A 24,862-nucleotide genomic window follows, 5' to 3' on the forward strand; every position below is an offset into this window, starting at 1 on the left:
CTTAACAGACTGTCGGAGCAAGTGCTGTTAGCGAGGAGCACCTGTGCAGGCCGACACGGCACACGAGGGGGTGGGTGGCCAGCGCCACGCCCGGCCTTCGTCTCCCCGGTGGCGATGTTTTTACATGCCGCATCAGGTACACCGTTTGAGGCTGAACCGACCTAGGGGAGGCCCACGACCGGTTCAGATGAATCGCCACCGGTGTTGGTGACCGTGAGCGGGAATCGAACCCGGGTGGCCGAGGTTCGTAGCGCAGCGTAGCGCTGACCGCTACACTGGCAGCAGGCCGCACACCAAATGTCAGATGAGCCAAACTCAACGGCGTGAGTTGGCAGTGGCACTCAAACGCCAGTCTCCGTGTTCCCGACGAAGGCACTTCAGCCTTTCCATGTTGACACTTTACTATGTGTGTGTGTATTATCTTGTTTACATTAAAATGGATAACACTTGTAAACATGTAAAGCTGGACATTCCGGGAACTCCAAAAAACCGGAGTTTCAGAAACCCGTGGCTAATCTGTAAGGGATGGGCATTTAGTCTGCGTGGGTTTGCGATGGGAACAACACCTTCATGCGTAATCGAACCAACATTTGCCCAAGAGCATTTTACTCGCGAATCACGTCACCGCGAGAGGAAATTAAATCTATGATTATTCTCAGTAGCCGCAACCTCCGAGGTGTCCCAGATGAAGATGGGTGGAAAGAATAAAACTTCATTTTGGCTACAATAGTGTGCACATTGTACATTGTTTGCTCTTTGGTGGCTTGAAGTGGCAGGCCGTCATGGATGCGTTGCATACATCCGGCTGCGTCGATTTACATCACGTAGAGGATGGGGCGTGGGGGAGGGTACATTTTCGAGCTCAAAATCAACACAAGTGAGAGGGGGGTCACTACTCTTTGGTTCTTTCGGTAAAGTCACGCAGGTATAAGATAAATAAAAATGTAATCACGACGTTTCGGGCGCAACACAAGCGTCCGTCATCAGGTGGGACTACCACAGCAAGAAACAATTGCTGTAGTGGGCAAAAGGGCTGCTGCAACAAGAGGCTATATAGGTAAGAGAGGAGGAAGGAGCAAGGGGGGGGGGGAGATAGAGAGGGGGGGTAGGGAGAGGGGAGTGCTGCGAAAACGTTTAGAGGACGAGCAGACAGAATGCTGGGGGGGGGGGGGGGGGGGGAGAGTGGGCGGGGCTGGGAGTGGGGAGCTGAAGCAACAGGAGATGCAGAAATGAAGGCATATGTGGGGGTCGCTGGCCCCCAAGATCCCTCCCTCGACAATGCTAACGGCCGGGCTAACATCGTCACTCGCCCCCCCGCTGCTATGCGAACCGCTGCTGAGTTCCTCACCCATGGTGTGGGAGTCGTCGCTCGAGGATTCCCCTCCACCGCGGGTCCGCGTAATAGGCATGGTTAATTACCGAGTAGTATTCTGCCCCTCCCTACTACGATACCTCCCTTTCCTAATCGCGCGCCTGCAACCCACACGGAGCGAACGTACGCACGCCCACACACACGCCGCTCCGCGCACTCCAACTCAACTCACGTTATGATCGCGCACCTGTATCACACACAGAGTGAACACACGCGACACCCACTCTCGCGCCGCTCCGCGCAGCGCTCCCCCGAGGCGAGCCGCAGCACTACACTCACCCCTGACTACTCGCGTTATGATCGCGCACCTGTATCGCACACGGGGTGGACGCACGCACACACACGCAGCTCCCCACGCGACACACTGCTCAACATGATCACGCGAGACCACGCTTCGCTATTAATGATTTATTATCTGCTACTCGCGAATTGATGCTAAGTCAGTATGAGCCGACGAGGCTGGCCTATCCTACTTCCCCTGGACCTATTCCCTATTTATCGGCTTACGATACCCTACTTCACCTCCCCACTCACTGTTTGGTGCCCACGGTGGTTCGCTGCTCCCTGTGCTAACAGCGCACCTCGATGCGTCGCACGGACGTCCGGGTCGCTGGCTGGAGCTGCGGATGATCCTCTGGCCTGGAGAAAAGAGAGCGATTTCTCGTTTGTGCCCCCTTTTTATCCTCCCTACATCAAAGGGATGCGGCTCCGAGCGGGATGGCGTCCCTCAACCCTTCCCTAACAATGGGCTCGCGCCAGCTTGCACGCGCACGGCGGTTCCGGGCGCCTTTGACATGCTAATCAATGAGCGACCTGCGCGGCGCAAATTCCAATCAATCCCTTTCTCACGCAGGCCTCCCCATTATTGCAGTTCATGCGGCGGCGTCCGTCACAAAGGCTCGCCTGTGGGAATCTGTGCACGGGCTCCCCGCGCGCCTCCCCTCTCCCGATCTATTCATACCTTCAGCTCAATCATTTACCCACCCCAACAATTGTGCCTGCGCGCTCAAGCGCAACTATCCCAACCTTCCGTGACTATGCGCAAGAGCCCCTGCGGTCCTGCTACTCATGCTGTCCCGTCCTTCCCCTGCTGGCCTCGTCGACGCGTGGGGGGGTGGGGTGTGTGTGGGGGATGCGTTTCAACTGTGTTGGCCGAATGCCCTTCGCCGCGGCCACACCATATTAAGGCCGGTCGCAGCGCCGCGGTGCAACGTAGCGTCGGGGGAGGTCATCCAATTCCCTGATCGCCGGAAACCGTGAGAGTTAATCCCGATAAGGGTTTCTCGGATAAAAACCGGTCGATCAGGTGTCCTCCCCTTCCAGCTCTATGGGGGGGGGGGGGGGGGGGAATGCGTGCGGGTGTGTTCATGTGAGGTGAGGCGAGGGGGACGAGGGGTTGGCTCCGTTGCTTGGTGGTGGCGAGGTCGGGGATGGGACGCCTGCCGAACGGCTTCGTGGCGGCGGCATCACACAACACCATAAAGCAGTTAAGGTCACTATTCACAAACAAAAATAACACAATGGCTCAGAAAAGTCATAAATGACCCCAGTCTACTTGCTGCGGAATTCTACTTTTGGTACAAAACGAGCTGAGGTCTCCCTCGCCGACAAACGGGCAAGGCCTCTTCTTTTGTGAAGACGTCGGGTCAGCTCCTTGAGCCGGACACTCAGTGCCTGTGGCTCACCACGGTGCCACACGCGCACACTCTCTGTGTGTGTCTGTGTGCGGCACCCTGTTCCTTGCAGTGGTGCGTGCAGGTGTCCACTGTTGCTGCAAGCACGCGTGCGTAGGCATGGCCGTGTACGCTTGTGCAAGTGCGCACGTTGAACTTTCGCACCGTATGCACAGTAGCCAGGAGCGCCTCCCAGCAATCGGAAGGCCACAAAGTTCACTCGGCCCATCGTCATCCCTCTGGGATCGATCAAAATGAGGATGACTTTGTGGGGGCATAACACAAGTTTTTGGCATTAGATCGCGTAAATATATAATTGTGTCGTTAAACCCAGTCAATCTTGATTTGAAGCTTTCGTGACTGCAGGATCACGTAGGTATAAATTAAATTAAATAAATCACGACGTTTCGGGCGCAACACAAGCGTCCGTCATCAGGTTAAATCGCGCAAATACATAATTGCGTCGTTAAATGTGTCCTCTGGAGAGACTGGCCACTGCATTGTGAATGTGGAATGTCCACCACTCTGCAGGCCCGTAAACGGGAGGTGAGCACCAATATCTAGCTGCTCATTGGGAGCAGCAGGACGCTGAAGTCCACTCCAACTGAGTGTCCCGGCGCTGTCCCCACGCCGTCCCGCCCGCCACCACGCTACGCGAGAGGAAAAACAATATATCCCAAGCAACTCCGACCTCCGATCCACGCGGACCCTGAACAATCCCACTGCGGGTGCGCTCACAGTCACGCCGGTCATTCTGGGAAACAGCGGTGGATCCCCACAGCACCTGGCACCACCAGCCCATTGTCCAGCTGGGCGGAATTGTGGGATGCATGCAAAGTTAAGGACCGACCCATTTTTCAGCAATACAGAATTGTGGCATGCATGTAAAGTCAATGTCCAACCCTTTGTCCAGCTGGACGGAATTGTGGGATGCATGCATAGTCAAGGCCGAACACCACCAGGCCACTCAATCAACAACAAATTCACCACTCTCGTCCCTGAACCAGCGCCCTGTAACAGAGAGACATTCATGACAGGGTGACGTGTCGTGCGGCAATAGGCTCTTCTGTAGCGCAGCAGAAACAGGGCCTATTCCTGAAATGTCACTCTCTTGTTACATCACTTCGGAGACAACGCGCCCCCTTGCTATACCTGTCGCTCCGTGTCATCCCATCTGCTTATTTATTTTAATCTCTCACATCGAGCAGTGCACCAACCACCGTGGCAGAAAGGCCACAAATAAAACATCCACGTTACACATGCGAAGGTCGCTTTAATCAGTGGCTTTATTCACACCCGAGCCACACCGAGAGTTTCCACCTGTGGGGTAGCGAAGAAGTCCAGGACGTGTCTTGGGAAGAAGTCTATCTCACAATATCTTGGGAAAACCAGGACAGATGGCAGCTCTATAGCCACACTGCTTTTAACGACCAGTGAAACATTTCCACCGCACGTCAAATAAAAATCAACGTTTTTTTAATTGTCATTATTAGACTTCAGCACAATTAAGTAAAGAGAAGAGCGATTTAAAATCATCCCTTTACCTTTCAATCGTCATGTCACGAGACGGAACATTTTCAGTCGGGAACCCTGTGCCGAAGAATCGGCCCCGGAAGATGCTACGGAACTTTGGCTGAGGTCACTTCAGTCTAAAACCTTTTGCCCAGCAAAGAGTGCGGTGTTTTGTCGCTTGTCAAACAGATTTTTCTTGAAGTATTGGTACTGGGCTAAGCGAAAGTTGAGTGTGGCAGGAGAAATCACGAAAAACTATTCTGACATTTGCCTCAGCGGACCTCTCTATCCACAAGTGTGTGTGTGGGAGGGTGGTGGTATGGCACCAGCGGTCTCAAGGTCGGCCTCTATGGAGAAGGCTCGTGAAGAACGCTACTGGTCAGTTGGAGAGAGTCGCCCTCCAGCAACAACGGAGGGCAGTAGAGCCGCTCGCAACAAGCGAAGCACCAGGTGGCTAAAATACAGCAAGTTGGCACAGTAAGGGGTACAAGCTGGTGGTGCATCTACCGGTCATCTCAGTCAGTCAACCCATGGCACCTGGGGTCTGTCTCTGACCTCCTGTCAGCGGCCTTCGACACTTGACGTGGCCTCAAAGTGCACCAGGCCTGGCACAGACGCCGTGGTGACGTCGTCATCACTCAGTGGCGAATGGCGGGTATTGGTATTGGTGACGTGGTATTTCACACACGACACTACGGACCGAGTGACTTGATTTTGGTTCCCACCCTCGGCCAACGTTAGTGCTGAAAATCTGAACCAGCACTGTGGCTCCCCTTGTTTGACCCAGCACTGAATGAGTACCAGGTGCGGTGTGTAAAGCATCAGCAATGGGAGGATGATGACAGCCAGGCTCACTAGCAGCACTTGCTCCAGTATGAAAAATAAGAAGAGGTTTAACCCTTTCTGGCAATAAAACAGGCATGAAGACGTTCAAACACCTAAAACAAATACCTTTTATACTTTTATCCTGGCAAAAAAACGTATCCCATGATATAGCTGCTCAATCTGAGCTATAATTGGTCTGATACTTGCATTGTATTTGTGCTGTTCACCTTTTGGCGTTCTCTGGTCTGACACTGGTGGGACTAGGCCATAAAGAAGCCCGTCTTTCGATTTAAAGCTTTCGTGACTGCAGGGATTCATCTTCTTGGTTCTTTCGGTAAAGTCACGTAGAAGGGAAGTAATAAAATAATAAAAATAAAACATAATTAAATTATTCTCACGACGTTTCGGCCACAACGCAAGCAGCCGTCCTCAGGTGAAACCAGGTCTGTCGAGGCGACAGCGTCTGAATGAAACAGCACACGTGCTTGGAGCATATATATAAGCTGGGTTGGAAGGGGGAAGGGAAAGGGCGCCTTGACAAAATAATTTTCATATCAAGAGGAATTTAGCATATTTATGGGAAATGCAGGTATGTGATTAGTCCTACTTATGTCCGTGCATTATGCAGGATTAGCAGCATCCAAGGGAGGGGATATGGGAAATGCAGGTATGTGATTAGTGCTACTTATGCCCGTGCATTATGCAGGATTAGCAGCATCACAGGGAGGGGATAGGGGTAGCATTAATAAAGGGAAGAAGTTTTAATAGTATGTAGCTGCAGTAACTAAAACCACCACGTAAACAACTAAAGTATAAACTACATAGTATCATCATTATACTAAATATACTCTACAATAAGCTGAGTTACTAACAGTAAGTAATACATTACAATTCTATGTCGTAAAAAATATAATATGCTTCCATCTAAACTTTATTCTCTTACATCACACGAGTCTACACCGTACTATATACTGCCATAGACAAACCCAACATTAAATTACATACTGTATTGCTATAAACCACCCTATACCTTATCCATTGTAATATTACACTATGTATTATTCTACCCACCCTAATGTATATCACACTGCTGTATATTCACTATACAATTACGATATTATATATTACTTTGTACATTGTATTAAGCATGTACATCTTTATACTATTTGTTATTATACATTGTACCGTTGACCGTCGTGTGAAAGATACTAAGAGGAAGAAACAAGATATGTAAATGCAGCGGAGCAAATAATCCATTCCCTGCGGAGAATACAATGCCAGTGAGTGGAACGCGGTCTGAAAGTCACCATAAACGTGAACACAATCAGTTAAGATCCGAAATGGTTTATTACGTCCTTCCAATGATTGCTAAGCCAGAATCCATCTTCTCAGTTGAAATTGTCTCTGTGTTTGTATATATGGATCGCCTCATGAACGAATCTTTCATGGTAGCCAGATGGCTTGCAGAGAACCTCTGTCTTGGAGAAGTCAATATCATGTGAGCCCACTGAATTGTAACAGTGATCTGCCACGGCTGAGGTGTTTGTCCTACCGTGTTTCAAGTCTGCTTTATGTTCACGGATGCGGTCCGAGACATGTCGTTTGGTTTCTCCAATGTAACTGCTACCACAGAGGCAACTTAGTTTGTAGACGCCAGGGTACTGTATGTCTGGAACCACATCTTTTACAGACGGTACCAGATCACGGATTTTATGTACTGTGTTGAATCGGACCTGGATCTTGTGTTTAATCAGGATTTTGGAGATCTTTTTTGTGACCCCAGCAATGTAGGGTAAGGTGATGGTCTTGAAAGGCTCCTCAACGGGATCCTTCTTGATGGTTGGAGTGATGGCTTTGCGGATTGTGTAGTCGGAGTAACCATAGAGCCCAATGCATATCCGACCAGGAACACATTGCCAGTGAACTCAAACACGTACGCCAAGCTCTTAAGGCTAATGGTTACTCCGACTACACAATCCGCAAAGCCATCACTCCAACCATCAAGAAGGATCCCGTTGAGGAGCCTTTCAAGACCATCACCTTACCCTACATTGCTGGGGTCACAAAAAAGATCTCCAAAATCCTGATAAAACACAAGATCCAGGTCCGATTCAACACAGTACATAAAATCCGTGATCTGGTCCCGTCTGTAAAAGATGTGGTTCCAGACATACAATACCCTGGCGCCTACAAACTAAGTTGCCTCTGTGGTAGCAGTTACATTGCAGAAACCAAACGAGATGTCTCGGACCGCATCCGTGAACATAAAGCAGACTTGAAACACGGTAGGACAAACACCTCAGCCGTGGCAGATCACTGTTACAATTCAGTGGGCTCACATGATATTGACTTCTTCAAGACAGAGGTTCTCTGCAAGCCATCTGGCTACCATGAGATATTCGTTCATGAGGCGATCCACATATACAAACACAGAGACAATTTCAACCGAGAAGATGGATTCTGGCTTAGCAATCATTGGAAGGACTTAATAAACCATTTCGGATCTTAACTGATTGTGTTCACGTTTACGGTGACTTTCAGACCGCGTTCCACTCACTGGCATTGTATTCTCTGCAGGGAATGGATTATTTGCTTCGCCGCATTTACATATCTTGTTTCTTCCTCTTAGTATCTTTCACACGACGGTCAACGGTACAATGTATAATAACAAATAGTATAAAAATGTACATGCTTAATATAATGTACAAAGTAATATATAGTATCGTAATTGTATAGTGAATATACAGCAGTGTGATATACATTAGGGTGGGTAGAATAATACATAGTGTAATATTACAATGTATAAGGTGGTTTATAGCAATACAGTATATAATTTAATGTTGGGTTTGTCTATGGCAGTATATAGTGCGGTGTAGACTCGTGTGATGTAAGAGAATAATGTTTAGATGGAAGCATATTATATTTTTTACGACGTAGAATTGTAATGTATTACTTACTGTTAGTAACTCAGCTTATTGTAGAGTATATTTAGTATATTGATGATACTATGTAGTTTATACTTTAGTTGTTTACGTGGTCGTTTTAGTTACTGCAGCTACATACTATTAACACTTCTTCCCTTTATTAATGCTACCCCTATCCCCTCCCTGTGATGCTGCTAATCCTGCATAATGCATGGGCATAAGTAGCACTAATCACATACCTGCATTTCCCATATCCCCTCCCTTGGATGCTGCTAATCCTGCATAATGCACGGACATAAGTAGCACTAATCACATACCTGCATTTCCCATATCCCCTCCCTTGGATGCTGCTAATCCTGCATAATGCACGGACATAAGTAGTACTAATCACATACCTGCATTTCCCATAAATATGCTAAATTCCTCTTTATATGCAAATTATTTTGTCAAGGCGCCCTTTCCCCCCCCCCTTCCAACCCAGCTTATATATATGCTCCAAGCACGTGTGCTGTTTCATTCAGACGCTGTCGCCTCGACAGACCTGGTTTCACCTGAGGACGGCTGCTTGCGTTGTGGCCGAAACGTCGTGAGAATTATTTAATTATGTTTTATTTTTATTATTTTATTACTTCCATTCTACGTGACTTTACCGAAAGAACCAAGAAGATGAAGCCTGTCTTTGGTGTAGGCCAATCAGTTTCAAAGACAATGCCATATATGAACCTTATGGCGGTTACCCGGGTTACCATAGTACCCCGGCTCTCGCATAATGTCCGTGATGCAGTAATTTTTAGTCTGTTGTTGGTCGGCGATGCAGTAATCCACTCATCTCGACGAGCTGTACACGATGCACCATTCAAAGTTGAATTTTTCGATAACGGATTTTTTATGCTGATGTTTGGCGTTTCAACATCGCGGAGGGGCACTGATTTCGGATTGATTGGTATCCCAGTCGCGGAGTAAAGTAGACCCCTGGAAAAAATAGAGTCCCAGAAATAAAATATTTAATTGCCTCGGCCATTTTGTATTATTTGGTACCCCGGGGTACCGCCATAATGACCATATTACCAGAGCATGTTTGTTTGCATGTTTGTCACAAGTACCTGTGGTTAATGCAAACTTGATTCCTGGCAAACGGTATCTATTTGGTGTTTTAACACCTTAACACAACTGCTGTTTTATTTGCCAGAAAAGGATAAAACCTATTCTTGTTTTTCATACTTTCATACTGGCAACAAAAGTCCCGCAGATATTTCACTCGCTTTTCAACAATTCCTCCGTTGTTGCTGAAAAACTCAATTGCCAAAAAGGTCCCATGATAAAGCACTTACAGCCCCATGCGTTAGCATAGGCCGCACGGGGCGTCTTTGTCCTCGCACGTGTGTGTGCGTGGGTGGAGTGTCGGTGTAACGGTCCGCATGCTGCGCTGCAAAACTCAAAAGCCTGGGTTCGATTCCCGGCAAACTGCGAGCATGAGTGACGTCCGAACTGGTTGGCGGCGCTCACGTGAGCGCCACGAGGGCGAGCAGCACAGCCAGAAGGGCCGGCACAAGTGACGGCCGGGCCCCTGCGTTTGGCGGCGGCTCCCTCGGGACGCAGGGCGGCGCTTCGGGATCCTTGGGGATCTTGGGAACGTGCTGGGCCGGAAAGGCACTGGAGCTGTGCTGTAGGGTTTGTGGGAGAGGGTTGAGAGAGAGGCAGAGAGGGGGTGGGTGGGGGGGAGAAGGCGGTGTGTTTGTTTTGATGGGGACGAGCGAGCTGAGTAACGATGGCTGTTCGGTCAGTCACTCATTCGTTTTGCCGAATTCACGGCGTGTGCTCGAAATAGCGGTGCTAATTCGGGGGCAGGGTATTCCGGCTGTACGTGGAATTGTCTTGGTCTTGCCATGCATTTATGTTGTTTCAATTTACAGCCCATTTACAGAATGTAATTGTGACAGGTTTTACCAAACACCACAATACTATTATCACGTGCCTTTCCCCTGCCCATGGCCTGCATGTGAGCAGCATCAACGGCTCTCACACGAACTTCCCTCCTGCTGCTGCTCCCTCCATCACTTTTCTCCTCTTCCTTCCCCCCCACCTCCCTTGCCTCACCTCTCCCACGTGGATCGCGAGATGCTCCATGTCTCGGGCGGCCGCCTCCGCGCCGCGCACCGTGGATTCGGTCCAGTTGACTCGGTCGTAGAGCAGGAAGACAGGGACACCCTGTGCCTCCGGGGGGCTGAGCACCATGTACGGGAACTCGCTGCACCAAGGCGGAGGGGCGGGGGAGACGGATGACGCAGTGTGAACCAGAGCTGGCGTGACTCCTCATCGAAACTATAAAACCATTTTTTATTTTTACCAGGTAAGGCCCACTGAGCTACTATGTAGCTCAACGAAGTGAGTGGCTCGTCATCGTGTGGGAATTTATAGCAGCAGCCAAATACTCTGAACGCACGTTGAAAAAACGGAGGACCCGGAGAAAAATCCCCACGGCCACGGAGAGGGACATGCAAACTCCAAATATACAGGCGTCAGGGTTGCGATTAAACCCACGACCTCTTGTGTACCAGGCGAGGGAGTTAACATCTCCTAGCCACCGTGGCGCCCTTCAGTAATAGCCGAGACGAAGCGTCGGCTGGCGAGCCCCGTTCATGCTGCTGCTGGGTTGACAGCGGCGAGGGGCGAGTTTGAGAAACTTTCCGAATCATATCGGCCGTGAAGGTCCACGCGCGGGTTTAAACGTTCACTCGCTTCGGCGAACGAAGCCGGCGGAAACGCCATCCCAGCTCGAGTCGATCATTCACGCGATACCCCTCCGACCGGCGGTGTGCGGCGGAGAGGGGTGCGGTGTGGTGGCGGTGGCGGTGTGGTGGTGGCGGTGCGGTGGTGGTGGCGGTGTGGTGGTGGCGGTGTGGTGGTGGTGGCGGTGTGGTGGTGGCGGTGGCGGTGTGGTGGTGGTGGTGGCGGTGGCGGTGTGGTGGTGGTGGTGGCGGTGTGGTGGTGGCGGTGTGGTGGTGGTGGCGGTGTGGTGGTGGCGGTGTAGTGGCGGTGTGGTGGCGGCGGTGTGGTGGTGGTGGCGGTGTGGTGGTGGTGGCGGTGTGGTGGTGTGGTGGCGGTGTAGTGGCGGTGTGGTGGTGGCAGTGTGGTGGCGGTGTGGTGGTGGTGGTGCCGGTGGACAGGACGGGCATCTCACGGGGTCACGGTGAATCCCAGCGAGGGGGCCACGGCGGCCATGTCGTAGAGGCTGAGGCACCGGGAGACGTTCACCCGCGGGTAGTAGTAGATGAAGGCGATGCACATCTCGTCCTGCGTGGAGAGGCCACCCTGTGGGGAGGAGGCAACGCGAGAGGGAGAGAGAGTGAGGGCCGAGACGATCGCAGAGGGAGACGTCGTCATCGTCGCCGCCGAATCTGTCGATGCCACGACGCTTTCCACTCCTTTGTTGTCCTTCTCCCGGCACCTCCGCTTAGCGCGGTTGGCTACACTACGACGGTGCGGAAGAAGTTCAACGTACACCCCACACGTACCATCTCCCACAATGTAACAATCCACCAGGTACCCGGTCTGTACGCATTACGGGGGAGTGCTGGCGCTAGTGGTTAGCGTAACTTGTGCTGTGAACCCCTCTGCTGACACCAGTTTGATTCCTGACCACAGCAGCGAACACCGGTGGCGAGTGACACCTCAATCCAAGACCGTAGCCATAGAGTCAACATTGGGGGGGACCAAATCTTCCAGGGTGTCTGAAGGTCCCAACCCAGAAAAATATCTAAATTTGAAAACTCATTTCCTGCCTAAAATATAAAAAAGTCACTAACACATGGGATGGATTTTTATTTATTTTTTACAATAATGTCTAATAGTGTATTGCATTACATTGCTCTGTTTTAACTTTTGTACCATTTCTTGTTTCATTGTATGTAATGGCAGGGATTAAGGATTAATTAAGAACAACCATAACCACAATCATATAAACAGCAATTTATGCATTGATTTATATGAAGACAAGTCCAGATATTGTGGCGAAGGTTTATCAAATTGTTGTTTTTATTTACATAGCATAGCAATTCTTTTTTTATAGTAATATATTGGGAGGGGCGACATTTTGAGCATATTCGAATAATGGGGGGATGTCCCCCCCCCCAATTTATATTACAATGCACACCCTGGCCCCGACAGTCGCCTGCCGACTCCTCATTGGTCTTCGCCAATTGGGCTACCGGACGCGTGGAGGCCACTCCGACGTCTTGCCTCGGCAATCGGCAACCTCGTCCGTCGTGAGCGCAACAACCCACCCGGTGCCGACCGTTCTTCCCTCGTCACGTCCACGCCGCTCACCTGCTGCATTTCTCTTCTGAACTCCCGCACTGCCCGTCCCTGTCCTGCCACTGAATTCCTTGCATCCGTCTCAGACACCCAAACTAAACTATTAAATGTTTTACAGGTAAGGCCCACTGAGCTATATGGCTCTAAACGCACGTTGATTCTAAATGTGGAGGGAAAAGCCGGAGGACCCGGAGATAAATCCACACGACCATGGAGACATGGACACTCCAAATATGTAGGTATCAGGGTCGGGATCGTACCCACGACCTCCTGTATACCAGGCGAGGTAGTTAACATCTCCTAGCCACCGCAGTGCCCAAAGGCGAGCAACAACCTGTTCTCAAAATACCAGCAACGTCTACATGGTCAGGATCCAGTTGTCTGATCTGTACCGGAACAGAGGGCACTCTCGCCTCCAAAAACCCTTTTTCCACCCGGACTCGTCTCACGTCTCGTCCAACGTGGCTTCCACAGCCCATCGCTAACCTGCCCCCCCCTTGAGCGTGCCAACCGCGCCGCCTAGGACGGTTGGCTACGTCCTGTGCGAAAGAAGCCCAACATGTACGTACGTACACGGGCACCCGTATTGTGGACATCACTGCAGTGGTGGAAGGCAGTGGGAAATTAAGGTCACCCCCATCATCATCATCATGTCGTTGTGATGTGCTCCTAAGCGCCCGCGTTCCTTTTGCTGCCCGCCTTCAGCAACCCGCACTGACCAGCACTGGTGAAGTATGGTCAAACAACTCACATGACTGGACATTGACATGCAGAGGCATTAATCCAGCAGTGACATTGACTAAATGCTGTAATACTACTCTTATTCCTGACGTTGTTGTTGCTGTTGGTGAGATTTGTGGTCAGAGAGGAGGAGACGGTGGTGGTGGTGAGAGCACGCACCGTGGTGGTGTGTGAGCGGCTCGTGCTTCTGTAGGTGCACTCCGTGACAAGTTCATCGCCCTGCCAACACACACACGCACAACACACGCACAACACATGCATCACCAAGCGCTCACAGCGACATGGTCAAGAGGTCGCACGTCTTCCATTCGTCGCAGAGAAGGCTTCACAGTTTGAGCCCAGTGGGTCACCCTGGTTAATACTGCGGCTGTGGGTAAAGGTGCAGCCCTGAAATTCTTTGCTCATGCTACCGCTGGCAGAAGGGTCTTCCACTCGGGCAAGCTCTAGAGAGGACGTATTAACTAGAAAAAAGAGATACTTGCCATCTGCTTCACAAGCGAATGTTAAAGAACCCGTAACTTTATAAATTAAAAATAGTAGGCGGCCATGTCTCCCAAATGTTCTTAATTAAAAAAAATCAGAGTAAATTGCTATTCTGTATTTGACCAGGTAAGGCCCCACTGAGGTCCGTAGCTCAGAAGCGACCTGGCCACAAATGAGAACCCAACGAAGTGGCTTATCTCGTGGAAATGTATCGCAGGCAAATACTCTAAAACGCATGTCTCTAAATGTGGGGGGGAAACCGGAGTACCCAGAGAAAAACCCACGTTACACTGGGGAAAGAGACACGCAAACTTCAAATATACAGCAGGCGTCAGGTTCGGTATCGAACTCAGGATCTCCTGTACACCAGGCGAGGTAGTTAACATCTCGTCACCGTGGCACTGCAAACCGGTTAAACTTAACAAAAATAAGTAGCAAATATTGCTCTCTACTGGCAGACAAGACTACAACCGTCTGTGAAACAAGACCTCCGCGATAGCCCTGCACTACAAGCACGGAGCGATGGACCACCAATTAAACACGACGAACAATTTGGAACCCAATGAGAAGTGATCGCCGCCACGCAGCAGCAGCATGGGCAAAGTGCTGCCCTCCATCCCGCGAGGGGGCAGCACTGACGCAGCTCCGATGTTGTTCGATGTCGCCAATTGGGTCGCCGATGTCTGCAACTGGGGACGGATTAAATTTCTCTCCAATCGGTCGGTCGGCCGCAAAGCTCCACGTTCGTGCTTTCCAGTGGCAAAGCGTACAACTGGGCGACTCTCTATGACGGGGGGGGGGGGGGGGGTTCGATTGCGTGGGCAGCGAGCGCGACCCGTTCGCCCACCCCAAGGCCACCGTTGCGTGACGTCGCACTCACGGGCAGGACGGAGGTGAGCTCCTTCAGATAGCGGGCCTCTTGGTAGTTGAAGTCGTACCCCATGTCCCTGCCGAGGTGGCCGATCTGCTTGCCTTGCCTGCGAAGGAAGCGAACCGACGGAGTCACCGCGTGGCGTTAGCGGATCTCCCTTTTTTACGAGGCCTGTGGTTGGAGTGGCAGCAACCCGCCTGCAATCTTGAGTCTTGAGGCTATCCAGGATAAAGTAATGCCATTTATTGTGATTACACTGGTCAACACACTTTTCTGGCATAAGGTATTCCAACAATTTTAAGGTAAGTTTGGGGTGCTGATTCCAAATCATCAGTTTTTGTCTATCACATCAGGTTTTTGAGATATCAAATATTGCATTTTCAATAAAAATTGCAGAAGAAAAATATTAAATAAATGTGGATATCTACATAAAATGATATTATAACACACTATCCTAAAAATACAGCACCATATTTTAACACTAAAGTAGTCACTGACTCGCAACAACTTGCATAAAAATGAAATGTGATAGAGCAAATCTGAGATCATATTTGGAATCAGCACCCTGAAATTAGTATTAAACAGCTGCAAAAGTCCAGGCCAGTGTTATTACTGCACACACACAGAGACAAGACATCAGAGATCACCCGTCTAACGCTTCTACCAACCATGGCTACTGTTCCCACCAACTCAATGTCTTGCCTCCTCCACCCATGTTGACGAATCGGTCTACCAGATTGGCTGTTTTGTGTCCTCCGGACTGCGATCAACCACCACGCTGCAGGCCACTCACTGTCGTAAAATACTCCACAATTCTACTCGGCTGGACCGTGGCGATTATGACTTCGTCGCCCACGCGCAGCTGCGTGTTCGGGACGCGGGACACCCACTCACCTGAAGTGCCGCAACTGCATCGCCGCTCCCAGCAGGTGTGCGTGCAAGATCGTGGCGAAGACCTGGATCTCTCCGCTCTGTCGAGCCTGCGTGTGGCCGCATGGACACAGAGAGACACGCACATGACCATAGATAGACATCAATACGGGGGTGGGGGGTGTCGTGATGGTGAGATGTTAACTCCCTCGCCCGGTATGCAGGAGGTCGTGGGTTCGATCCCTGACCCTGACACCTGCTGTATATTTAGAGTTTGCATGTCTCTCCTGGTGGTCGTGAAGATTTTTCTCCGGTTTTTCCCTCCACGTTTAGAAACATGCATTTGGAGTCTTTGACAAGAATTAGATGGTATATTTGTTGAACTTCTAGCCAACCGGGGGGAAGGACAACAAACTCAACAAAAAAAGCCGTTATAAATAAATGAGTTTTCAAGCTAGATTTAAAGGTGCATAGCTCCAGTGGTTTCCTAATATCGGAAGGAAGAGTGTTCCAGACGGCCGCAGAAGCGCACCTGAAAGCGTGCTATGTGCTGACCGCCTTTGTTCGAGGGCCACTCAAAAGCCGCCGCTGCGAGGATGGGCGGAGTTTGCGTGATCAGTGTGGCGACCAGGAGAGGCGTTCATCCCCAGTTGACTGACCACGGCTGACGATGATGTTGTTGATGTCCTCTGGAGTACTCTAACTTTGGACAAACCTCCCACGCGTGCCCGCCCCGGGCCCTGCCGGGGCTGCTCACCGATCTGCCCGGCTCGACTCCTGCCGGGCGAGGCAGGGAGCCGCGGAGCGCGTCGCCGTGCGGACCCACGGTGGAGAAGCCCAGCGTGGGGCAGACGGCGTAGCTCACGAAGGAGGGCGTCACGGGGGGGATGAAGTGGGTGGGCTGCGGGTTGACTCCGACCTCCAGCATCCCCGAGTCGTACGCACGCAGCTCGGGCGTGATGTAGAAGCGCAGGCCCGAGCTGTCCGTCACGCCTGGTCATGTGTTTGATGCGCACGGGACACAGGCACAGCGCCGGGGGGCATGGGTTAGGGTTGGGCCGTGGTTGCCACACCGTCCTGGTTCTTCCCCAGGAGCAGTCCTCTTGTCGACGTAACTGGTGTCTGTTCTGGGAAACCTGTAAGTCTTCTATACAGCTCAGTGGGCCTTACCTGGTAAAAATTGTTTAGTAATAGTTTCAAAGCTCCGCTGTTTGATCAGTTGCTAACACGGGCCCCCCGTTACCAGTTCCATTTTAATTCCTCGCACGCAGGGAGCCCCCCCCCCCGCCCCTGCTGACGCTAACCCTCTCACCTGCCAGCTTGGCTGGGTTGTCGTAGTGGGTCTCCAGCATCACGAACTGGGGGTCCCCTTGCGCGCCCAGGGAGAAGCCCGCCTCAGGGGGGTAGTCGAACGTCTGCACAGGAACACGCGCGACGCTGAGCACGCTCGCAAATTTTGATTGAGTTCACCTCGGGCGAAACCACTCAGGCCAAAAAGACTCGGCGCAACGGCTCTCTCGAGCTCTCCCTTCGAAGCGAAGGCCCTCTACTGTCAGCAGTGGCTTTGAGCGAGCAATTTTAGGGCTGTGCCTTTACCCGAGAAGGAAACTGACACTATTGGGAAACATTTCGTATGATGGACAACAACAACAGGAAAGTTAAAAGCGTGCTGTTCGGAAAAATGGAAAGAACCGGAAAGGGAGAAAGACCTTACGGAGGATGGCTTGACGACGACTCGAGCCATACTGGCACAGGACAGAAATGAAAGTGGAAACAAATGAAGAAATGTGCAGGGGGCACCTACGGGGCTATCCGCCCATGGATCGTGATGATGATGACCTTGACCTCCCTAATCCGTTTGCGAATACAATCATTGCTCGTGTCATCCCGATGGGTCGTTTCCCATCTGCCGGCGAAACGTAAGTTTACTCCGAGAGGAAAAGGGCAAACTTAACTGCGGAGTGGAGGCAGAGGGATGGCAAGAGGAGGGCGGAAGAGACGGCGGTGAGATGACATCACAGAGTGGAGGCCAACCGCTGGACAGGAGCAATTCGCGAAAAGAATGGACTGGAGACGGCGGGGGAGGCATTCGCCCAAAGCAATGGGTAGTTGGTTGGCTACGTACGGCGCGAAAGAAGTTCAACGTATATACATTACTACTTCAGTGGCGCTTCTGCAGCGCTCCCTCTGGCGGAGGTTTTCCCGCCAGCAGTTGCATGGGGCCAGCACTTGCAGGGCGCCCACCTTTACCTCCGCCCACTAATTTTTTATTTTTTGTTACCGCGATCGAAAAAAAGAGGAAAATATAATGGACGAGCTGAGCAATCGAAGGTGCCACTCACGCCGCCGCCCACGGCCCAGCCGGCCATGATGCCGCCGAAGCAGTGGGTGAAGGAGTCGGGCATGTTGGGGTGGTTGCACTCGTGGCTGGCTCCAACGTGGGACGCGTTCGCGTTCGCCGAGCACGTGTACACCAGGATGTGGTGCACGAAGGCCTCGTTGTTGGCCTGCAGCCGTGGCACCACCTGGCACGGAGACACGGACCGAAGATCGCCCACACACTCCCGACGAGCAGAGCCGTCTCAACGAAAGAATAAGAAGTGGGGTTTAAACCCTTTCTGGCAATAAAACAGGCGTTGTGTTCAGATGTTCAAACACCAAATAGATGCCTTTTTGGCAAAACATGCCAACAAACATGCTCTGATAATATACGCGTTGCCTTTGAAACGAGATTGGCCTACACCAGAGACAGCCTTCTTCATGGCCTCGTCTCTGTACAAGTGTCAGACCAGAGACCGCTAAAAGGCGAACAGCACCAAGACACGGATAGCTCGGAGCGAGTAGTCACATCTATGGGATACCTTTTTGCCAGTATTCAAAATGATGAAAAATAAGAATGGGGTTTTACCCTTTTTGTCGCTTTCCGGGGTACTTTGAAGATTTACAATTAATTGAAATTGTCACGCGCTGCCGCCACCGCCGCCACCGCACGGCGTTCGTCCCTCGCTCTCGCAGAGAGGGAAGGGCACGAGGCGAGCGAGCGAGGCAGCAGCCACACGCGGTGAACTCATAGCTGTCAACCCGTACGGGTTACTCCGTATTCTTGTCCAGGGAAATTGAGTTTTCACGTCCACAAGGCGCACAGTCGTTTATTTATGTTTCTCTCTTGTGATGGGACTTTGTAAGATGAACGTTGACATTTTATAAGGGCACGGGGGTGACCAATAAGGTCTGAATTTGTCTGTAATAAGGTAGGCACTGATAAGGGGTTGACAGATATGTGAACTGCTGCCTTGCCTACTAAAAACTACTTTTATTTGACCAGGTAGGACCCGCTGAGCGATACAACAGCTCTTTTTCAGAAGCAACCTGGCTATGATAAATGATATTCCAACGAAGTGGCTTATCACGTGGAGATTTACAGCAGCCAAAGACGCTAAACGCACGTTTTTAAATGTGGAGGGAGAAACCGGATGATCCTGAGAAAAATATACGTGGCCACGGGGAGAACATGCAAACTCCAAATATACAAGCGTCAGGGTTGGGATTGAACCCATAAACTCCTGTATACCGGGCGAGGTAGTTAACATCTTGCCACCACGGCGCACAAGGGGTGGCACCACGCCCGACCGCCTTTGTCTCCCCAGTGGTGATGTTTACACACCGCACCTAGGTACTTATTTAAGGCTGTGTCTACCTAGGAGAGGCCCACGACCATTTGAGCTATTTGTCACTGATGTTAGCCATGAGTAGGAATCAAAATGAAACCTCAGTCGCTGAGCTCACAGTGCTGTGCGCTAACCACTGCGTCGCCGCTCCCACCTTGAGAACACGTTGTGTGTTTGGAAGTGCCTTTGGGTTGCCACCTTCTCGGCTGTAGACTAAACCCGGACATGTCTCCGAGTGAGCACGAGGACTCTGATCAAGTCGGTGTGGTTTCTGAACAATAACGGTGCCAGATCTCTGTTCAAATCAATTCCTGCCGACCGAACGCAGAGACACCGATATTGCGCACCTGTCCGGGGTCACACACGCACACACCGCGGGCCGGTGGCACCCATTGCACCGCACCGGTGCGGCCGTGTCTGCCGCCGCGCCCGTGTGCATGACGAGCCCCAACGCGAAACCCCGCGTGGCCCCGCGTCTCACCTTGATCAGGTGATGCTTGTGGTCGAGTTTCGGCACCGGGAAGATCTCACACTGATAAAAGGTCGACTGCGCTGGGATCTCGAACTGGGGATTAATCGTCGCGCACAGAATGAGGGGGTCGGTCAGGGGCAGAGTTACGCGAGGCGGTGGAGCTTTTGTACTTTGACGGCGAGTGACCGTCGAATGCTGGAATCTCCACAGGCGGCCCGACACGGTCCGACGCAGCGTGGCGGCGCTCGCTTAACCGCCGTCCTTTCTTGAAATGAAGGCGCGGTGCTCTCTGGTCGTACGTAAAGGTCACCGTAGGGGTCAGTCTTTCTAGACTTCGATCCTCACGACCCCACACGTTCCGCCAGTCTTTTAATAAAACTGTCAAATGTGCAGCCCTGAAATTCAGGCCCACAGGGCTGCCATGCTTCTTCGCCACGTAAAGCAGGTAGTGCCCTGGGTGAGCTGCATTTCTTTCATAATGAATGCCGGCCCCCATGAGTTAGTTGGGGCGCTAATATATTCGTCTAATAACAATTTTTACTTCTAACAGCGTTCGCTCGCTCGCCCTCGTAGTCGAGAGAAAACGACACGGAGGCGCGAAAAGGAACCACAGATGAGCGGGAAGGCAGCAGCCACGCGGTTAGCCGGCGTCATTAATTGCCCAAGCTCCGCGGTCCTCGTTATATATTGAGGTGTTATCGGCCAAGTAACGAGTGGTATACATGTGGGAGGAAACCGGAGCACCTGGAGAAAACCCACGTGATGCGAGGGGGAAACGCTCTATCCCATGCAGATGTTACAAGGTGGAGTCCACATTTTGTGCTGTACCGCCTTCTCAAGAACAGGGTATGGCACCTCACTCGACATCTGCGCGATCCGACTAACCCTCGCTGCCTCCGCAGTGCTGCATTGCCGGCAGCCACGTGCGGCATCAGCCACCGCCGCCCGGGCTCTTGCTCCGTTTGCATCGCCCCCCGGGGCCGGCTGGCGGAGGTCACCTTGTCGTAATTGACGTCGAAGTGGGCGTGCTGGGAGGGGAGCGGCTGCTCGGACGGAGGTCCGTGCCCCAGCAGCTGGACGCTCATGGAGCCCCGAGTGGTCGGGCCGTGGTACGGAATGTCGGCCTCGCTCGCCGGGTCCTTCGCTCCGTAGGCCCAGACCACGCGGATCGTGTCCTCCTGTCCGGGGGGTGCGATAGCAGCGGTGTCAACGAATGAGTGGACGAACGCGCGAATATGATTAACCAAGTGAACGAGTGACCGCATTAAATGAGTGAATGAGTGAATTAACGGGTGAACGAGTGAATGAGACGCGTGAACGCAGGAACAAATAACGAGCGGACGAATGAAAGAGTAAATTCTGGAGCGAACGTGTGGACTCACGAATGAACAAATGGGTAAAGGAATGAGCGACGAACGAACGAGCGAATGAACGGGGCGAGTCGCTCACGTTGAGCTCCATGTCGTGCGCGTCGCACGTCCTGAGGGGCCGCTGCAGCCGCATGTGCGTGTGTGTGCCGTTCTCCCGGAGCCACACGGCCGAGTAGTCCTGGCTGGCATCGCGCAGCACCTTACGGTCAATCACGTGGCCGTCCTGTCACACAGGGAGAGGTGGGGAGGGTCAGAAGGAGGAGGTGGAAGGAGACACTTCAGAATCAAAATGTTAAATTTGTATTTTTTTATTTTACCAGATAAGGCCAACTGAGAGCTGTGCAGCTCTTTTTCAGAAGCGACCTGGCTTGTCACACATGGCAGCGCGTCGAGGTGGCTTATCACGTGGAAATGTATAGCGGACCAAACACTCTAAGCGCGTGGTGTTGATTCTAAACGTGGAGGGGGACCACGGGGAGACAGAACACGCAAACTCCAAATATACAGCAGCAGGCGTCAGGGTCGGGATCGAACCCACGACCTCCTGCCTACCAGACGATGGAGATAACATCTCAGCACAGATGTCCCGGTAGTGGCAGGTCAGAAAGTTACACGAAAACAAACAACATAAAAAACACGACAGGAGTGCAAAGCATAGAGGTCGGCAAATCATGAACAAAAATATCAGTTTACTGGCCGGGGGCAGAGCTTAAACACATCAACTGCAGTGCAGGCCTCCTCTGGCAGACGACGGCAGGCGCGTACTAAACCCTGTTTTGTTTGCTGGGTCAGATCGTGTAAATGCCAATGTGTGTCGCTAAACCCGCCACCACCTGACACAGACAATTCGCAAGTAAACCTTTGCTAGTGGCGATATTGGTCGCAAAAGCCCGCGGGCTTTGAACTGACATGGGCGTTGAACAGCTGTCTACCAAGTGCCCTCACCATGAAGTGGGCAGCCCCCGTGCCGTCCACCCATCCCAGCGCCACGTCCGAGCCTGCCATGCTCCCCGTGGGGCTGAAGCCCACGGCCACCCAGCCGAGGGTGCGAACCCGGACCTCCATGACGATGCGGTCGGCGTCGAAGCCCCACGACAGCTGCAGGTCTCCCTCGCTGGCCTGGGCGCTGAGTGGCAGCTCTCCCTCGACGTCCAGAGACCTCGAGGCGGCAGCAGCAGCAGCAGTAGGAGCCGCCACCAACATCGCCGCCACCAACATCGTCACCGGCATCTTCGTCGGCATCGCGGCGTCAAGAGCAACTGAGCGGAATCAACGACACCCGCGTGCGTATAGGGTAGAGGTGCAGCCCTGCAACTGCAGGTGGAGTCGCCCAAGTGCCGGATTATCCAAGTAGCAAAAGTAGCTGCATAAGTAGTAGCTACGGGCCCCGCACTTTCAAGGATCCCGCGCTAAATGCTTTCAAGCTATCGATTCCGGTTCAGTGATTCTGCACTTGCTCTATTACTATAGTACTATACTGCCTTCAACTTGTATGACCGACTGGGTGTTTAAGGTTAGCGATTTGTCGTATTATCTGTCTGTATAGCAAATGAAAAAATCCAATTACTTTACTATGCAAGTTAAAAATGTGTGATTGAATATTTATGCCGCCCTCGCTGGTGGAAGATCTAGAGAACCTCAACTACGCTGCTCAAACGTCTTGCAAGGGGTTGTGAGTGCCCACACTTTACCCCACCACACGCAACCTATCGATGGGCAATTTTTGTTTTATATGCGGATGCGGTGAACAACAAAAAAAAGTTTCTTAGCACGGTGCGCTAACCACCAGTTACTTTTGTTACGAATTGAGTATTCTAAGAGTTGTTGTTCTGTACTGGATCGATAACTCGCGTGTGAGCGCTGAGCTGAGTTATCAATTAATTACATTTACCGCAATTGGTGGAAGGTAAAACTTCGCTTGGCTGTTCAGTGCGGCTGGGAGCGAGTCTGCTGCAGGTCTTCTCCTGGCCCCCACTCTTCGCGCTGTTAAATAGCCGCTCGACAGATACGACGGACTGGTCAGGTGAGTAAATGTCGCAACTTTCCGGAGATGACCAACGTGATAGCGGTGGCTCAATCTCAAGTCCAAGACTCCGAAAAGGTCCACGAGTGAATTCCGCCATCTAACAGTGCCGTGACAAGGGGGATCGACACCACTCGCACCACGCGACCAAAGTTCACGTGGGCTTCATGGATCCGTCATCGCTGCCTTGCCCCTATCGGAGGTCGGTAGCGATAAAGGGCTCGCCGTAAACAGAGCCTCGTCATACCACGTGCGAGTGTCTAAGACTGTGTATAGTCCTGTAGATGCGGTTGTGGTGGTGGAAGACTTTCACGCACAACCACATAGGTACGTGCACGGCCCCCGATGTATTTGCCAATCCACAACCAGGTCTCGAAACAAATGGGGGACATCTGTTGCAGGGGACCCCAACTGAAAAAAACAAAAACACCAGAGTGTATACACACCCAAGGCAGTAACCAAATCATGCAATGACGAGGCAGACGAGAGCGGGTTGCAGTGCTTGGGGAAAGCTGAATTTGAAAATGAAAATCAACTTACGAGTATGAACATGGTAATGTGCCAAATGAAGGAGATGTTTAACCACTGCGGGCTGCATGCCAGCGTCACATTGAAACAACCACCAAGCCGCGAACATTGTTAATGTGCGGCCATTGTGTAGGTTAAGGTGACCACCAACGCAAGAGTGAAGAAGCCATTGTGCCCACCCACTGTGACACCCTGCCGCCATTTGTACAATATAATCGGCCACGTGGCTCAGTGGGCACGTGGCTAATAACAACCGAAACGAAACAAAGCGAGACTTTCCGTTGACTTTGAGCTGCTTTATTGTCTACACCAATTGTAATCGACAATTTTCAGAGGTGGGGGGGGGGCTGGCAATTTCGCCGATGAGACATCATCAGTGTGAGAACCGCCACACATTTGAAACAGTTCCGGATTATCCCAGTAGCAAAAGTAGCTACATAAGTAGCTACGGGCCCCGCACTTTCAAGGGCCCCGCGCTAAATGCTTTAAAGCTATCAATTCCGGTTCAGTGATTCTGCACTTGCTCTATTACTTTAGTACTATACCGCCTTCAACTTTTATGAACGACTGGGTGTTTAAGGTTAGCGATTTGTCGTATTATAGCAAATGAAAAAATACAATTTACGATGCACGTAAAAAATGGTGTTTAAATATGTATTTATTTTATTTATGGCCCCTTTATAATATATGCTACAGGCCGCGCACTAGCTTAATCCGGCACTGATTTGAAATCATTGTTGGATTTGACAGCAGCACGATGATGATGATTGATGATGGTGGGTGCTGCTGTCACTCTTTGTGTATTGTCGGGGGAACGCACGTCAGGGGCCGCACTCAAGGCCACCAGGGGCCACCAGTGGCCCGCGGTGGCCTTGCAATGAAGAACGCTGGTCTCCATGCAGGCAATAGAGAGGACAATTGTTCCTCGTTCGGTTTGAAGCTGACAGCAGCATTTGACCTGACATCACCCACTGATGACGTAACGCATCCTTGGCGTGCATGAGGAAATGGCAGATCTCTCCATGATGTCAGATCTCTGAAGCTCAGTGTGGTTTGAGCCTGGACAGTTCTTGGATTGGCAACCACCGTGCATGAACACAGGTGTTATACAGAGGCTGTGGGGCTGCGGTGTGGACAGCAGAGGGCAGTGCTGGGAAATTAGATGTTGTACTCTACTCATGTCACCACGTCTATGCTCCCCACCTATTTGTCTAAG

General features: G+C 51.6%; 1 protein-coding gene across 2 annotated transcripts; it reads right to left on the reverse strand.

The window, feature by feature from the left end:
• Window positions 1–8,866: 8,866 nt before the first annotated feature.
• On the reverse strand, window positions 8,867–23,449 carry LOC144727232 (DBH-like monooxygenase protein 1). Of its 2 annotated transcripts, none has more exons than XM_078605906.1 (14): window positions 22,987–23,449; window positions 22,041–22,354; window positions 21,175–21,318; window positions 20,724–20,903; window positions 19,735–19,818; window positions 17,928–18,110; window positions 16,898–17,000; window positions 16,412–16,578; window positions 15,610–15,695; window positions 14,725–14,821; window positions 13,521–13,580; window positions 11,488–11,618; window positions 10,404–10,554; window positions 8,867–9,970 (listed from the first exon to the last, which is right to left on the reverse strand). In XM_078605906.1, exons 1-14 carry the CDS (start codon window positions 23,216–23,218, stop codon window positions 9,809–9,811), a joined length of 2,094 nt encoding a protein of 697 aa, XP_078462032.1. In that variant the 5' UTR covers window positions 23,219–23,449; the 3' UTR covers window positions 8,867–9,808. The 2 variants fall into 2 exon arrangements, with proteins under 2 accessions (XP_078462032.1, XP_078462031.1); XM_078605905.1 differs by having other exon boundaries at window positions 16,343–16,578.
• Between the last annotated feature and the right edge of the window lie 1,413 nt (window positions 23,450–24,862).

The sequence above is a fragment of the Lampetra planeri genome, chromosome 25, assembly GCF_965212315.1.
Source record: "Lampetra planeri chromosome 25, kcLamPlan1.2.h2, whole genome shotgun sequence".
Classification (NCBI taxonomy): domain Eukaryota; kingdom Metazoa; phylum Chordata; class Hyperoartia; order Petromyzontiformes; family Petromyzontidae; genus Lampetra; species Lampetra planeri.

Bases quoted from the DNA above. Each gene is read 5' to 3' on its own strand.
- LOC144727232 (XM_078605905.1), bottom strand. From the start codon at position 23,218: ATGGCGGAATTCACTCGTGGACCTTTTCGGAGTCTTGGACTTGAGATT. The intron at 13,581-14,724 runs GTGAGTGCGACG...GTGTGTTGGCAG, and splicing joins AGCTCACCTCCGTCCTGCCC to GGCGATGAACTTGTCACGGA. The intron at 11,619-13,520 runs GTGCGTGCTCTC...TCCTCCCCACAG, and splicing joins GCCGCTCACACACCACCACG to GGTGGCCTCTCCACGCAGGA.